Genomic DNA, 17,271 nt, shown 5'->3' with positions numbered 1-17,271 from the left:
GGTAGGACAATGGGTTGTTATGACGAGCTTGTCTTGATGGACACCCCGCCACAGTGCCACTGTTGAGCAGCATGTAACAGGTACTCAGATTTAAGTCATTTAATCAAGTGGCAATGGAGTGATTTTAACGCCAATTGTAAAATATGTGACTTGTGTGACATGTTTTGATTATGTGTTTCTTAATGTTTTAACACTGTATTAAGTCATTCGTTTTCTGCGGCACAGTACAGAACCTCTCATCTCAAGTAAGTAGCATTATAAACAGCTACTCTAATGCAAGGTGGTATATTATGTAGTGACACAGTATTAATTTATGAACGGAATCGTTTCCCTCCACCTCTTGGCCTCCCCATTAATACATGGGCATTAACAGACTTTATAAACACCCTGTTAATTAATTGTTGCTTAACACGCTGCAGGCTGGCCACTGTGGCTTTTTACGGGGCAGAGACCCTGCATGTGTCCCAAGTGGTACACTATGTCCTACAGGTCTCAGGTCAAAGGTAGTGCACTATATAGGGAATAGCATGACATTTGTGATGCGTGGTCTGGATGTCCACTTGGTGGCAGAGGTGGGATCCGATCCCCATAAGCCCCCTTCCAGATCATCAGGCCCCGGAAAGATGATGCCCTTGAGGACAGGACAAATGGATGGCCTGCATTCACATCCATAAATTCACAGCTTTTCTAACTATCTCATTCATCATACGCCACACACTCTCGGCAGAGAGTCATACACCCCCCCCCCCAGGTTTGCTACCTAGCAAATGCAACAGGCAGAGAGAGAGAGATATTGGGGACAGTGTATGACCGTATGATGACGCGAGACCTCGCATTTCACCTTGGAATGCCTGAATCGCTTGGCTGAGGGAACAATATTGTCTCTACAATAGATGGATACATTTTATGTCCGCATCCCAGATGGCATCCTATTCCCCATGGGCTCTGGTCAAAAGAAGTGCACAATATAGAGAATAGGTAACCATTTGTGAAGCTGCAGCATATCTCCACAATTCTCCTAACGGGTTCTCTAGTCCCCATATGTTTGAATTTATTCAGGTATTTAGAGAGATAGGCTAGAGAAGCAAACGGTGCCATATTGGATGGTCAAATAATTCACTTTCTGTGTGTCTGAGGATTACCGGAGAGTCCAAAGGCAATGCAGACTACATTATGTCTTCATCCCAAATGCCATCGTATTTCCTAAATAGTGCACTACTTTTGACCAGAACCTTATAGGCCCTGGTTAAAAGACGTGCACTATGTAGGGGATAGGGTGCCATTTGGGATGAAATCTAAAACAACACCTGGAGAGGGAACGTAAAGACACTAACAGGACAAGGTACAAAACACAGGTTTGTCATCAAGGTGCAGGTTGAGATACATATGATGATTTCATTGCATAAATTTTATGTCTCTTTTTTTCTCCCTTGATCTCTTGTTCCTTCCTCTCCCCCTCTCTCTCTCTCTCTCTGGCTGCAAATTAATTTATGGACAAAAGACAATTGCAGACGGTTTGAATAAAGTAAAATGTATTTCATTTCCACCGAATTTTACGTCATTTCAACCTATTCCACCATTTCAATATTAATTATGTTATCTCTGAAATCCATCTTAATTAGTCTTTGCAATATGCGTCTGGCAGCTGGCTCATAGAATATACTGAAAGAAAGGTCCAGTCTGGTGTTTAGTGAAAACGAGACAAGGACAATCGGCTGTCTCACGATCGCCCCCCAGTGGCCACTGTGTGTATTGCAGCAAATGGGAAATGGACAAGTATAAACGGTAGAAGAGGAGCATCAATAGAAGAGACTGATTCACTACCCATTTATCATATGATAAGACCACACTCTACTTTCCATAATCATGAGATAGAGTTGGACTGGAGACAGCATGAATGCCAATTTCCTACCCTCTGAATGCAACAGCAAACTAGATATTGTATATGAATATATTACCATGAATTTCTATATGTAGAATATTTGAATACATTAAAAATGTGAATAACCTTCATAACTCTTCCTCAACCTGTACACAAACACAACTGACTTTGACCCAGATTAACGTTGCCGCGGTAATACAAGATGACGGACAGGCCAAACGGTAGGGAGGTTTACAAAAGCTCCCCTCACTTCATTTATATGTGTTCAATTGAATGTTTTTCTCGCTAATGCCTCCAGGATGAAATAAATGTGCAGGATTTAATACCGCCGGCCATAATGTGCCATTCCCACCATTGTATCACGGCGCACAAGTACGTTTCAGTCCCCATGGCCGCGCTGCGATGATGACATGTACAGGTACTTTGGTATATTGTCAGAGGAATAAGAATTAAGGCGTGGTGGTGCAGGAGACAAATGTCCATAGAAAATGCTTTGACGCTACTATGATGAACTGTTTTAGGAGAACCGTGTTTGTTCAGAACGTGGAAGTAGCTTCCTGTCATTTCCGATTAACTTCCTTCAGTAAATAATACCATAGAGAATACCATAGAGAACTCCCAAAATACTTTCCTGAACTCTCAAACGTTCAGATCCATATTCATATTCGTACAGAAGAGACATCACAAACCCAAGGCACGGAAACATCTCAGTGCTGAGACTCTTTTATACCTAGATAAAGGAGGCCAAGATAGCAGACCTATTTGTTTCAGTATTAATGTATTCCATTTGTTGCTCGTATGAATGCAAATCCCTCTACTGGCATTCTTATGGGTGCTGCTCCCCACGACATATGGTGCTGTGTGTGTCTGCCATCAGGGGTTTCCGACCTCTGGCACCCAAACTCAGCATGTGGTTGCAGGGGCGCGTCATGGACACCAAATATCTGAAGGGTCACAAAGCTGTGGCCCCCGTCCATAAATTGGTGAATTTTGTATTTTTTTCAAACACCTGATACAGCTTTTTCCTGCCATCTAGAGCCATAATCATTATGCTTAATTCTACGTTTAAAAAGAAAATGCATATTTTTCTGCATATCGAAGCATTCCTCTTGAGCGGTCTATGTTTATTTTTTAAAGAAACTAAATGTGCATCTCTGCTAAAGTCTGAGTAAAAGATTGAAAGGAATTTCATTTGGGGAGTTTCTCCTATTCTTCTCTGCAGATTCCCTCAAGCTCTGTCAGGTTGGATGAGGAGTGTTGCTGTACAGCTATTTTCAGGTCTATCCAGAGATATTCGATCGGGTTGAAGTCCGGGATCTGGTTGGGCCACTCAAGGACATTCAGAGACTTGTCCCGAAGCCACTCCTGAGTTGTCTTGGCTCTGTGCTTAGGGTCGTTGTCCTGTTGGAATGTGAACCTTCACCCCAGTCTGAGGTTCTGAGTGCTCTGGAGCAGGTTTTCATCAAGGATCTCTCCATACTTTGCTCTGTTCAACTTTCCCTCGATCCTGACTAGTCTCCCAGTCCCTTCCGCTGAAAAACATTCCCACAGCATGATGCTGCCACCACCACGCTTCACCGTAGGGATGGTATTGGCCAGGTAGTGAGCGGTGCCTGGTTTCCTCCAGACGTGACACACTCTTTGGCATTCAGGCCAAAGAGTTCAATGTTGGTTTCATCAGACCTAAGAATCTGGTTTCTCATGACCTGAGAGTCCTTTAGGTGCTTTTTAGCAAACTCACCCGAATACGCAGTTTGACTGGGCGGCCAGACCTTGGAAGAGTCTTGGTTGTTCCAAACTTCTTCTATTTAATAATAATGGAGATCGCTGTGTTCTTGGGGACCTTCAATGCTGCAGAAATGTTTTGGTACGCTTCCCAAGATCTGTGCCTCGACATAATCCTGTCTAGGAGCTCTACGGACAATTCCTTCAACCTCATGGCTTGGTTTTTGCTCTGATATGCACTGTCAACTGTGGGATCTTATATAGACAGGTATATGCGTTTCCAAATAATGTTCAATCAATTGAATTTACCACAGGTGGACTCCAATCAAGTTGTAGAAACATCTCAAGGATGATTAATGGAAACAGGATGCACATGAGCTCAATTTACAGTCTCATAGCAAAAGGTCTGAATACTTATGTAAATAAGGTATTTCTGTTTTTTATCTTTCATAAATATGCTAACATTCCTAAAAACCTGTTTTCGCTTTGTCATTATGGGATATTGAGTGTACATTGATTAGGGAAATGTATTTAATTCATCCTAGAATAAGGCTGTAACATAACAAAATGTGGAAAAGGTGAATGGGTCTGAATACTTTTTGAATGCACTGTATATCCCTGAAAAGTATTGCCGGTATCAAAGACAAAACTTTTATTTCCACCAAACAAGCTAGCAATCATTTCGGTAATGTTGAAAAGTGGCAAAAAGTGGCTACCCTCTTAAACTCCTGATGGTTGCTAGGCAGTTTTACCATCCTCCTGGCAGTTCTAAACTTTGCAAAGCATGTCACTTCGCCCATCTATTCACATAGCCCACCACTAAGCACTGTTTCCTTCACCTCAACTTGATGGATCCATAAAGGGCCCACCACTAAGCATGCACTGTTTCCTTCACCTCAACTTGATGGATCCATAAAGGGCCCACCACTAAGCATGCACTGTTTCCTTCACCTCAACTTGATGGATCCATAAAGGGCCCACCACTAAGCATGCACTGTTTCAACTGGATCTAAAGGGCCCAAAGGGCCCAAAGAACTGAAGGCGAAACTATGAGCTGTAATCCCTGAGCCACTTGTGTGCGTTGTAGACTCCGTCTCATGCTACCACTAGAGTGAAAGCACTGCCAGCATTCAAAAGTGACCAAAACATCAGCCAGGAAGCATAGGATCTGAGAAGTGGTCTGTAGTCACCACCTGCAGAACCACTCCTTTATTGGGGGTGTCTTGCTAATTGCCTATAATTTCCACCTGTTGTCTATTCCATTTGCACAACAGCATGTGAAATGTATTGTCAATCAGTGTTGCTTCCTAAGTGGACAGTTTGATTTCACAGAAGTGTGATTGACTTGGAGTTACATTGTGTTGTTTACGTGTTCCCTTTTTTTGAGCAGTGTATATACAGTGGGGCAAAAAAGTATTTAGTCATCCACCAATTGTGCAAGTTCTCCCACTTAAAAAAGATGAGAGAGGCCCCTAATTTTCATCATAGGTACACTTCAACTATGACAGACAAAATGAGGGAAAAAATAATTTCAGAAAATACACAGTGGGGAGAACAAGTATTTGATACACTACCGATTTTGCAGGTTTTCCTACTTACAAAGCATGTAGAGGTCTGTCATTTTTTATCATAGGTACACTTCAACTGTGAGAGACGGAATCTAAAACAAAAATCCAGAAAATCTCATTGTATGATTTTTAAGTAATTCATTTGCATTTTATTGCATGACATAAGTATTTGATCACCTACCAACCAGTAAGAATTCCGGCTCTCACAGACCTGTATAAAAGACACCTGTCCACACACTCAATCAAACAGACTCCAACCTCTCCACAATGGCCAAGACCAGAGAGCTGTGTAAGGACATCAGGGATAAAATTGTAGACCTGCACAAGGCTGGGATGGGCTACAGGACAATAGGCAAGCAGCTTGGTGAGAAGGCAACAACTGTTGGCGCAATTATTATAAAATGGAAGAAGTTCAAGATGACGGTCAATCACCCTCGGTCTGGGGCTCCATGCAAGATCTCATCTCGTGGGGCATCAATGATCATGAGGAAGGTGAGGGATCAGCCCAGAACTACACGGCAGGACCTGGTCAATGACCTGAAGAGAGCTGGGACCACAGTCTCAAAGAAAACCATTAGTAACACACTATGCCATCATGGATTAAACTCCTGCAGCGCACGCAAGGTCCCCCTGCTCAAGCCAGTGCATGTCCAGGCCTGCCTGAAGTTTGCCAATGACCATCTGGATGATCCAGCGGAGGAATGGGAGAAGGTCATGTGGTCTGATGAGACAAAAATAGAGCTTTTTGGTCTAAACTCCACTCGCTGTGTTTGGAGCAAGAAGAAGGATGAGTACAACCCCAAGAACACCATCCCAACCGTGAAGCAAGGAGGTGGAAACATCATTCTTTGGGGATTCTTTTCTGCAAAGGCGACAGGACGACTGCACCGTATTGAGGGGAGGATGGATGGGGCCATGTATCGTGAGATCTTGGCCAACAACATCCTTCCCTCAGTAAGAACATTGAAGATGGGTCGTGGCTGGGTCTTCCAGCCTGACAACGACCCGAAACACACAGCCAGGACAACTAAGGAGTGGCTCCGTAAGAAGCATCTCAAGGTCCTGGAGTGGCCTAGCCAGTCTCCAGACCTGAACCCAATAGAAAATCTTTGGAGCTGAAAGTCTGTATTGCCCAGCGACAGCCCAGAAACCTGAAGGATCTGGAGAAGGTCTGTATGGAGGAGTGGGCCAAAATCCCTGCTGCAGTGTGTGCAAACCTGGTCAAGAACTACATGGGGACACTACGTCATCGCCAAGTCTAAGGTTAGACCTCGGAAATTCTATCCCCTTGGGTGCTGCCATAGAGTTACATTATATGTGCCCATCCAAGAATGCTTAAGGTCATTGGCCACAGCTAAAATGACATCAAATCATATTATATCTACAGTAGCTTTGATTCGTACTGGTCATGTCAATATCATACTTTCAAAATCTTAGCTAGCAGTCATCATCATGAATCATGTTGACAATCTACTTGCAAATCCTTTTTAATCCTTGTCATATGAAGATAAATAATGTAGAGAAATTATACATTATTCATATCGGTGCTTATCGGCCATTGGACATAAACATTGCACAACAACTTGGAAACCGAAAATTCAACAATGAGTGGTTTGGAAGGACTCTTTTGCTAACTGCAAGCACTGCAAAGCAATCATTAGCCTGCTATTCAGTGGAGTGGCTGTCTGTTCGCAAATCTAAGATTAGGTGTCTCTTTTCCTAGTTTAAAATGATAAACATTCAACATTGGCCATGTCCGTCAATGAAGAATGATTTGTGCCTCGCACAAAACAACGGTTAACTCGGAACTGCAAAATCTTACTTTAGTGAGTTCAAGACAACTGGGAACTCTGGAAAAACTAGCTACGACTGGGAAAATGAGTTTTGAACTTTCATCCCCACTCTGAATTGTAAACTCAACTATTATTTTCTTCGATTTCCCAGTTGTCTTGAAAGCACCATAAATCCAGAGAATGCCAGACTTTGATGACCAAATTTGCCCACGCTCATTAATGTCTTAATCGAAATCACGGACTGCCTCTTATCCACTCTTTGTCCCCTTATGCCATAGTTTGTACATCTCAGTTGTCAGTAGAAAACACATTTGTTTAAGCAAATCAGCCATATCAGCTGGTTTTTTTCTAAGTAAATGAGGCTGAATTAACTGTTTCACTGCCAGACAAGGCTCCACTGATAGCCAAGTGTAGCAGTGGTAAGGTGTTGGGACTGCTTTTGAGACAGTTTTATGTAGGCCCTAACAGTTTGTGGGCACCGTTTGTCACTGTTATAGTGCAATTAATGTTGTTTAGTGTTGTGTAGTGGCTTTGTCTTACCCCACCAAGATTTACATGCTAAAATTGCCAGTGGCAATAATGCAGGCTAAATCAAGAGTAGGCCTAAGCCTATTATTTTGCTCGACAGGCAACTCCAAAGCCTGCAGAGGTTGTGAAATATGAACAAGAGACTCACATGCTTTTAAAAATAGGATTGCTATTAATTTGTCTTGGTATCATGACAAATATATGACCAAATGCCTTCTCCCAAACAAAGTGGAGTGAGGGGAGGAAAAAGATGAAACGCGGATCAAAAAAGCATAGGCTTGGACTCCGTTTCAAAAGAGCATTTATATGACAGCGATTCCACACGTTACAGCCAAAATACAGAAAATCCTATGTGAAAGCAGTATTATTCAGTACATTTAGTTATTGCTTGCATTTCTAAAGTCTACCAACCTTACCAGCAGGCTTGCCAGCTAAGATAGTTAGACAAGCTACACTAACTTGATTGATAGCCTGATATGGCTTCTTGGTAGCTAGTCATGAGGTTGATAACCTATCTGGGCTAGCTAAAGCTAACTTCATCAAATTGCTAAGTGACTAGTACACGTGCCTGTGTGGTTGGTTGCTATTGTGCTCAAACGGTGCCACCTTGGATCACAGAACACACCAGCAGCTGGGGGTTTCATCATTCCTGATTTCATGGTTTCTATTGGTCCTGACAAAACGTTGTGGAGTTTAGCTTCCAGGTCAAGAGAGAAGGAAGAGTTCATTACGGGCAAATAATTATAATAATACACTCGATACTTTGATAAAGCCAGGAAGATAATGACTCTTCAGTTGGTTAATATTTACTGTGAGCAATAGGAGAACGGATCCTGATCTTCTCATCGTGCCCTTGTCATGGACATGCACCCCCTTGCTAAGAGGTGTAAAACACCTCATCTCTCTCTCTGAGCTTGGACACCCGTGTCCCAGCCCTCCCTGGGCTTCAAAGCAAAACAGCAACAAAGACTTTGGTTGTCCTCTTTACGGGGACCAGCGCATAGTGCTGTGAACCCATGAGGGAGCAAGACAGTCTCTGTGCACTTAGCCCATATAACATTGTCATCATGCACTGTGTGCTGCTACCCAGCACTTTGGCGCAGATGCATTAGCCGTACCCTTCTACACCAAGTCTGGCGTAGGCTGCTAGGTTCACAACAAGCGGCCTCTGGGGTAGGAGAGGTTGGGATGTCTGTGTCCCATCGATGAGGTACAGTAGACAGCGACAGATATCCCACATCGTGTAGTGGGAAAGTGCTGCTTTTAGTTAGTCACCAAGGACCAAGCCACCAGACGATGCGGACAAATGTCAAAGACTTGTCCGTTAAGAAAACAAGGAACTAATTTTATGGGTGCCTTTGCAGGAGACTGGATCTAGGGCTTTTTGTTGTGCTCCACTTTCAATGAATCCAACACAAGTTACAGCAAACTCATTACAGTACAGAAACATCATCCATTCCCACTGGGGCACACCCTTCCAAACCATCCATGAATAGGAGCACTCAATATTTCATGGAATGGCAGCATCATGGGGAAACACACCATCTGCAGCGGGCATGAGGGACTTCCGTTGGAGCTGACTGTAAAAGACCTGCCATGATTGACACATTCCGCCAGTTGCTTCCCATTTCCCTCCAAGTCTTCCTGCCTACATGGGCAATCGGGCAATTTTATTTCCTTGACATGACCAGACCAGGAAATCCTCCGCTGAGATACAGCGTATATAACCAAGGACCCATATACAACTGATTCAGCCTCACTTGATGCTAGTGAACAAACGCTGGACTGAAAGTCTACTTTGCAGTACAAAATAGGCCTGTTTCTTGAAACTGTAGCTTAAAATGCTTTAGAAGAGAGACTCACATGCTTTTAAAAATAGGATTGCTATTAATTTGTCTTGGTATCATGACAAATATATGACCAAATGCCTTCTCCCAAACAAAGTGGAGTGAGGGGGCTTCCTATTTCGCAACAAAGCATCCTTCACTCATGCTGCCAAACATACCCTTGTAAAACTGACCATCCTACCAATCCTCGACTTTGGCGATGTCATTTACAAAATAGCCTCCAATACCCTTCTCAACAAATTGGATGCAGTCTATCACAGTGCAATCCGTTTTGTCACCAAAGCCCCATACACTACCCACCATTGCGACCTGTACGCTCTCGTTGGCTGGCCCTCGCTTCATACTCGTCACCAAACCCACTGGCTCCATGTCATCTACAAGACCCTGCTAGGTAAAGTCCCCCCTTATCTCAGCTCGCTGGTCACCATAGCATCTCCCACCTGTAGCACACGCTCCAGCAGGTATATCTCTCTAGTCACCCCCTAAACCAATTATTTCTTTGGCCGCCTCTCCTTCCAGTTCTCTGCTGCCAATGACTGGAACTACAAAAATCTCTGAAACTGGAAACACTTATCTCCCTCACTAGCTTTAAGCACCAACTGTCAGAGCAGCTCACAGACTACCGCACCTGTACATAGCCCACCTATAATTTAGCCCAAACAACTACCTCTTTCCCAACTGTATTTAATTTATTTATTTTGCTCCTTTGCACCCAATTATTTTTATTTCTACTTTGCATTCTTCCATTGCAAAACTACCATTCCAGTGTTTTACTTGCTATATTTTATTTACTTTGCCACCATGGCCTTTTTTTTCCTTTACCTCCCTTCTCACCTCATTTGCTCACATTGTATATAGACTTGTTTATACTGTATTATTGACTGTATGTTTGTTTTACTCCATGTGTAACTCTGTGTCGTATCTATCGAACTGCTTTGCTTTATCTTGGCCAGGTCGCAATTGTAAATGAGAACTTGTTCTCAACTTGCCTACCTGGTTAAATAAAGGTGAAATAAAAAAACGTAAAAAAATCTGTCGCAATCACCTCACGTTTCAGCATTTTTTATTTTACCTTTATTTTACTAGACAAGTCAGTTAATTAATAACAAATTCTTATTTTCAATGACAGCCTAGGAACAGTGGGTTGTTCAGGTGCAGAACGACAGATTTGTACAGTGTCAGCTCGGGGGTTTGAACCTTTCGGTTACTAGTCCAATGCTCTAACCACTAGGCTACCCTGCCGCCCCACTGGAACACGTTTCAGCATAATAATGCACAGCCCCTATGACGCAAGGATCTGTACACAATTCCTGAAAGATGAAAATGTCCCAGTTCTTCCATGGCATGCAGTCACCAGGTATGTCACCCATTGAACATGTTTGGTATGCTCTAGATCAACGTGTATGACAGCGTGTTCCAGTTCCCGGCAATATCCAGCAACTGCGCAGTCATCGAGTGGGACACCATTCCACAATCAACCTGATCAACTCCATGCGAAGGAGCTGTGTCACGCTCCATGCGGAAAATGGTAGTCACAAAAGATACTGACTGGTTCGGAACCACAACCCTACTTTAAAAAAAAGAAATGTATAAAGGTTTTGACCAACAGATCCATCTTTGTGAAATCCATAGATTAGGGCCACATTAATTTATTTCAATTCACTGATGTCCTTATACGAACTAACTCAGTAAAACCTTTGAAATAGCCACATTTATATTTTTGTTCAGTATAAAATATGAATCATTCTCATTGTACCAATACATAACATTTTGACTGTAGCAATCTAAGACAAAATACAAAGTCCAGTCCACTGGATTTGGTGTTTTATTTTGCAGTTCTTTACATTTTAGAAAAAGAATCCAAGAATTTTCCCTCCTGTGTGTTTTCGTCTGGCTTCTTCATGGTCCATGATGCCAGCGGAGGTGGTCAGCACGATGTATCTGAAGAAACAGACATGGTGTGTAAGACATGAGTTTATAAATACTCACAACAGGCAGGCTTAAATTCATTTATGGCAAGCAGTAGGGAAATTCTATTACAAAAGTACATTTAACATTAATAGACTAAGACCATGAAACACCAGGAACAGCTGAGACAAATCCAGTTGAACCCCTTGTAAAGCAACATCAGTCGCTTCCATTGATGCCATACAACACTTAAGAAAGCATTTTCTAACCTCATCCTTCAAAAACCTGCTATAAACCAATTGCAGACAATCATTACCGCATCAAGACAACTTAAGGTAGTGTTTTGGTCTCCACTCCCGAACCACTTTTCCACAGTCAAGCTAAATAGAGCCAAAGCATGTCAACCTAGGTCCTGCATGAGTCTAATGCATTTATAAACTACCCCATATCCAGGCCAGTGAGGGGGAAAAGGTTTGTGTTGGACGCTGGTTGGTGCTCATTTGATGTGACTTAGCTCACTTATATGGTTTGCACTATTGAAGATGGACTGAATTTTGGCAACATTAGTTGAGTTTAGTCCTCCATTTATGCTCCTAAACATTCAATGCTTTTCCAATCAAGCAATGTTAGCAATGCATGTGGATGTACAGTGAAGCCTATCATAACAAGAAATGCATCGCGGCTGTAAAACTATTCCTGATAGTGACTATCCAAATCACATTCAATCTTCACTTTAAGAGTCATTCTCTTAGAAAAAGCTAGATGCAACAAATGTTATGAAGTCATACAGGGGGACTGGAATAAAAGCCTGTAAACCCATTAGCTCTCCTGGAGGATGGTTGACCACCCTTTATGAAAAACATTGCAACCAAATACGTCTTGTGCCCTTTGAAATAATTTGCCCATTCAACACATCAAATGGCTATGTAGGCTACTAATCGTTTTATTAATCTGAATCAACCCCACAAAATTTCTTCAGGAAATGTAGCTTTTCGAGTTGTCATATTTATCTAAGAAGTGTTTACTTTGCAGGCTGTATCTATTGAGATTCAATGTCCCATACATTGGATGCCCAAATCAACTGCAAGTATATACAAAACAAGTTCCTAAAATTAATGTTAAGGATTCACAAATAATCTTGATTCGAATCCCAACTAATACAATAGCAAAGTGAATCATTTGTTTCTGCAAAAATAATTTAAATGAAACAAATTGTTAAGTGAATCAACTTTGCATGGCCTTATTCGCAAGTGTCAGGGGATATTTTTGAACATGGTAAAAACATTAATACACGTTATCCTTTGCTAAACCGTTACAGGGTACGAGAAGTTCGGAATTTGCTACCTAGTCTATTCTCGATCATATTTTATAGACTAGGCCTACCTGCTTCAGCAATGTCCGACTGTCTCTCTCCTTGAGCAACAGGCCACACTTCTCGCACATGCAGGCGATGCTCGCAAACATGCTTAAGTGTAATTCTGATCCTGTCTGATGTAGATTTTTTGTGAATTGATAAAATATTTACACCATTCCTAAACAAATTACATTACCAGAAATAAAACTCAAACTTGCTCTAAACTTTTGGGATCTTGGAAAACACCATTTTAAAATTCCATGACTGTCCCAGGATTTTCATGACCATACGATCGCTGATCATGTCATCAAAATTCAGTCCCATCTTCAATAGTGCAAACCATATAAGTGCGCTAAGTCACATCAAATGAGCATCAACCAGGGTCCGACAGAAACCTTTTCCCCCTCACTGGCATGGATATGGGGTAGTTTATAAATGTAGGACTTAGATTGACATGCTCTGGCTCCATTTAGCTAGTAATAGGCTCCATTTGGTTATGATGGCATATAATAAAAAGCGGTGTAACAATGTAGCAATGCAAGACATTCTATTCTTTAGAATTGCATTAATTATATAAAATGTTGTTTCTAAAGTACATCAATTTAAGAAATAGGACGTTGCCTCTTTAGGACGAGGACTTTCAAAAGAGAGACATGGCTACAGCAGGCCAGCCAAGACGAATGTGTCTTTTTGCAGCTTTCTTTCTGCACTCAATAGTCGACAGTAGCCAACCTATAGCAATTTTTGCAGCATTTGAAGGTTTACTTTTGTAAATCGCTTACCCTAAAACCAATAAGTGCAGTAAGTAACTTGATAAATGCTTATTTTTACTCTTGACAGTTTGTGTGCCATGTGAACGCCTCAAGTACGGTTGTAGTTCAAGAAGTTGCGAGTTGAAGTTAAATGAACTGCCAATTATATCGCTCAAATACAAATAGCACGACTTTCCCGTCTGTAGCCTTCAAAGGTTTTCTATGTCAGACTGACACAGGTAAACGCCACAGATGGAACGCCAAAATATGCCGACTATAGATGGGTTAGCTGATAACGACAAGAAAACGATGCACATGCTTTAAATGGGGCAGAAGTCCAAGCATAGTTGTGGATGGCCAGAAATCTAGCAAGAATGACAACTGCCCTGTGGGGAATCGTGACCTGTTTCAGCTAGTTCATCTCATTCTTGATGCCATGTCTTGTTTTGACTGATTTCACATAATTGCTAATGGCTAAAGATCACTAGCTAGCTAGCCAACCACTGTAACAATGTATTTGAGAGACAAGTGCTTATTGTGCAAATTTGGGTTTTCAATAAACATTGGAGACGAAATACAGTCCACATATCAACTACCTAAGCCAGTCCCGTCGGTTTTTCCCCCTAGTTGCGGACGAGTCATTGGATTCATCAATCGACATCACACAGATGAATAAATCTGTGACCGTGCCTCACCACATCCACCATTGGACTTAAGTAAAGCTGAGAGCAATTTCATGCACATAGTGATACTGTCAGAACATTCAATCATATTCACCCCTTTTTGCAGGTCAAATCCTGTTCAAGAGGCTGCAGCAATCATATTTCCATGGATACATTCAATAGAAAGTGGGAGCACACAGAGTACACTCAGTCCCAGGGACCCAAGTTGCCCATCCCCGACTTATGATAAAGGTTTTAGTTCCCGTTGCCCAGGCTGCCCTCATCTTTTCAAAGTGCATTTCAAGGACGGTTCCAATCTCCAACCCAGCCAGCATCTATAAATACTAGACTAATGCTGCATTTGCTTGCTCTTAATGTTATCGGAAGCTGAACATTCAGGCACGGAAATAAAAGGTGATTAGATTAGTTGCTTTGACATCCAAATAAACGTTCAGAGATTTAAAGTCTGTGAAACCCGGGGCACAATTTTATACACCCCAAAGGTGCACATTAACACGACATCAAGAGATGCATTCATACGTGAAACACCGTAGCAAACAAAGTCGCCACTGATCAATACCTCCCTGTTCACAAAGTTCCACTGCACAACCGTGATACGGCCACTCCGACATTCATGCCACCATTAGGGTGCTGCTGACTGATTCTCACCCGAACTGTCTTGAGGGCAGGAGGTTGTTCTGCCATTTCTCCAGATCCTTCAACTGGAGGTCAAAACGAGGGCTGATCACACCACACTGAAATGAGCAGAAGAAGGATTAGAAGTGCCAGGTGCAAATATACAATTACGCAGGTAGGCTGATAATGCCACAATGCAGAATATGAGCAGGGGGAAAAAACATGTCAGAGAAGATGAGCAAAACAGAGGGGTCAGATAGTCTATCAATCTACCCCAATAAAAAAGATAAGTAAAATGAAGTAGAATGGCACTCAAAAGGTCTGATGGTAGTCCTTGTGATGCAGTATATTTAACTTTTTTTATTTTATACCTTGTTCAGCCTGCCAGTGAGATTGACGACTATTTTCCCAGCTCTGTGGTCGTCGATGATCTCAAACTCACCAATGTAACCTGGGATAACAAGGGAGGCAGGAAATCAAAACCAAGTACAAACACACAGCATTGTCGATAGGACGTTACAGGGCTCAAACTCAGATCCCTCAACCAGGGGTAAGCAATTCCTCTGCCGGAGGGAAGCGGGTTATGCATGCTCATGGTCCTACCTGTAACGGACACCTGCACATCTTGACTGGACCCATACCACTTACAAATCAAATGATACATTTCAGTAACTCACCGTGCTTCATCATGACGGTCAGGAAACGTACAATGACCTTCGAACACGGCCGGATCAGAACCTGGCGTTTCCCACGTTTCTCAGCATTGTTGATGCTTTTGAGCGCATCCGCAAGAACGTTCATGCGCACCATGATGCCTGTCGATCAGAGATACATAAAAAGTTAAATTAGTTTAGGAGTTTAAAGACAGCCAACTAGTTAATAGTGAACAGTCTAATAGTAGTTTGTTCTCCTCATAACATGCTGTGAAACTGGCAAGCTAACGTTAGCTGTCTAGCTAGCTATTGACTTGCCGACAAATAAGTCAGCCAACAAACTTGACTAGTTTAGCTCAAATGTAGGTAGATGGAGTATGCAATGACAATTTGAGTATAGGCTTACCTAACGTTAGCGAAGATATTGACTAACAAAGTATTGTCCACTTAGCTGGTTAGCTAACGTTACGTGGTTACTTTGGTGAAGAAAACAGAAGGCTACATACTAAGGTAGCAACCTCGACAGACATTATGCTAGCTATCCAAATTACCCGGTTAGAGCGAACCGTCTACATTTCACTGGTCAAGACATAACATTCGAATGGCTAGCGCCAACACCAACTATTTCAAAACTGGGACAAACCTTAGGTCCTTAGATAAGAAATTAGAAGAGGTTTGCACGACCATACAGACACGTTTAACAACCACCATCGACTGTCTACCACGCATGGAAGGACAACGAGTACGGGCCAAACTAGCTAGAAGAGTTGGTTGGCCAACCAAACTGTACTATTCAATATTTATACCATATCTTGACAATAAAGCAAATTTGTCGATTATTTAAAAACACAACGTAATTAGCAGTATTAATTGTCGGGTTTTATTCATATGCTCTAGCTACCGATACAACACATCAGTAAAACGGACGGTGATGGGGACTTTACGAATCACAAGGCAAAACACCAACATCTCACAACATATCGACACAATAACCATTTCATGACATAAATACATTATTAAACGTTTATATAATTTCATAAATTGTGTTTTAGACGGCTGGATGGATTAGATTTGGGAAAGATTGACAATGAGATTTTAGAGGGGGCCCTTACCGGTTCTGCAATATGGCGGAAAGAGGAAGTAGGAAGACCTAGCGATGCATTATGGGCAAAAACTAAGATTTTTTTACGACGAGTTCACGCAATCACCAGCTGAAAACCACTGGGTTATTGAAAACTTGATACGAAATAAGGTTGATAATTAAATATATATATTATATTTATTCAGATAGTGAATTAGATGCAAATGCATCCTTATTTTACAGTCTCATTACCTTATTTACCCTTTAGTCTAAATGCAAACAAACTTCCAAGTTGATAAAACAGAAGCATTCAATTCATATTGCTGATTATATTTGTGAAACAAATAGAGATTTCTAAATTAAAGACAAATCTACCAAGATATTTTGAATGTGTCGGTAAGCAAATGTAAACGTCCAAAACATATTACAGTCTTTCTGAAACATCTCTGATGTCTCTCTTTTCATATTTACAGTAGTAGTTGGGAAGTCTGTAATCCCTTTTCAAACTATAGTATCTTGTGGGGCTTTGGTTTAAATCTAAAAGATCGCCATCTAGTGGTTGGAGTGTGGGAAATAAATACAGTATGATGTTTTACCAGTAGGTTTACCGAGTAGATTATGCTTTATTGAAACCTGATGGGAGATTTTTCTTTAAATCTCAGAGCTTGTGAATTTGAGGATGAATTTGAAATAATAATGATTTAATAACAGGAGGTTCAATCAAAGAAAAAGTAACAAAGTTCACTCTGAACAGGTTTTCAAGGATAATCCAACCTTTTATTTATTGTTCTGTATTCAATTCAACATACATCCACTATATAATGCCTGTCAAGTTATAGTTCTGTTTACAAGGTAAATATTTCAAGCAAAATAGGGTTCATT

At 41.6% G+C, this 17,271-nt stretch overlaps 1 protein-coding gene across 1 annotated transcript; it reads right to left on the bottom strand.

Moving 5' to 3' along the window:
- Positions 1-11,150: 11,150 nt before the first annotated feature.
- Positions 11,151-16,532, bottom strand: LOC124003526 (40S ribosomal protein S15a). Its single transcript, XM_046311852.1, has 5 exons — positions 16,421-16,532; positions 15,333-15,470; positions 15,027-15,106; positions 14,689-14,774; positions 11,151-11,284 (listed from the first exon to the last, which is right to left on the bottom strand). The coding sequence occupies exons 2-5, from the start codon at positions 15,463-15,465 to the stop codon at positions 11,191-11,193; spliced, it is 393 nt and encodes a 130-aa protein (XP_046167808.1). The 5' UTR covers positions 15,466-15,470; positions 16,421-16,532; the 3' UTR covers positions 11,151-11,190.
- Between the last annotated feature and the right edge of the window lie 739 nt (positions 16,533-17,271).

The sequence above is a fragment of the Oncorhynchus gorbuscha genome, linkage group LG18, assembly GCF_021184085.1.
Source record: "Oncorhynchus gorbuscha isolate QuinsamMale2020 ecotype Even-year linkage group LG18, OgorEven_v1.0, whole genome shotgun sequence".
NCBI classification, from domain to species: domain Eukaryota; kingdom Metazoa; phylum Chordata; class Actinopteri; order Salmoniformes; family Salmonidae; genus Oncorhynchus; species Oncorhynchus gorbuscha.
Note: the sequence above shows the minus strand (reverse complement) of the source record. Positions and strands in the feature narration are given on the sequence as shown.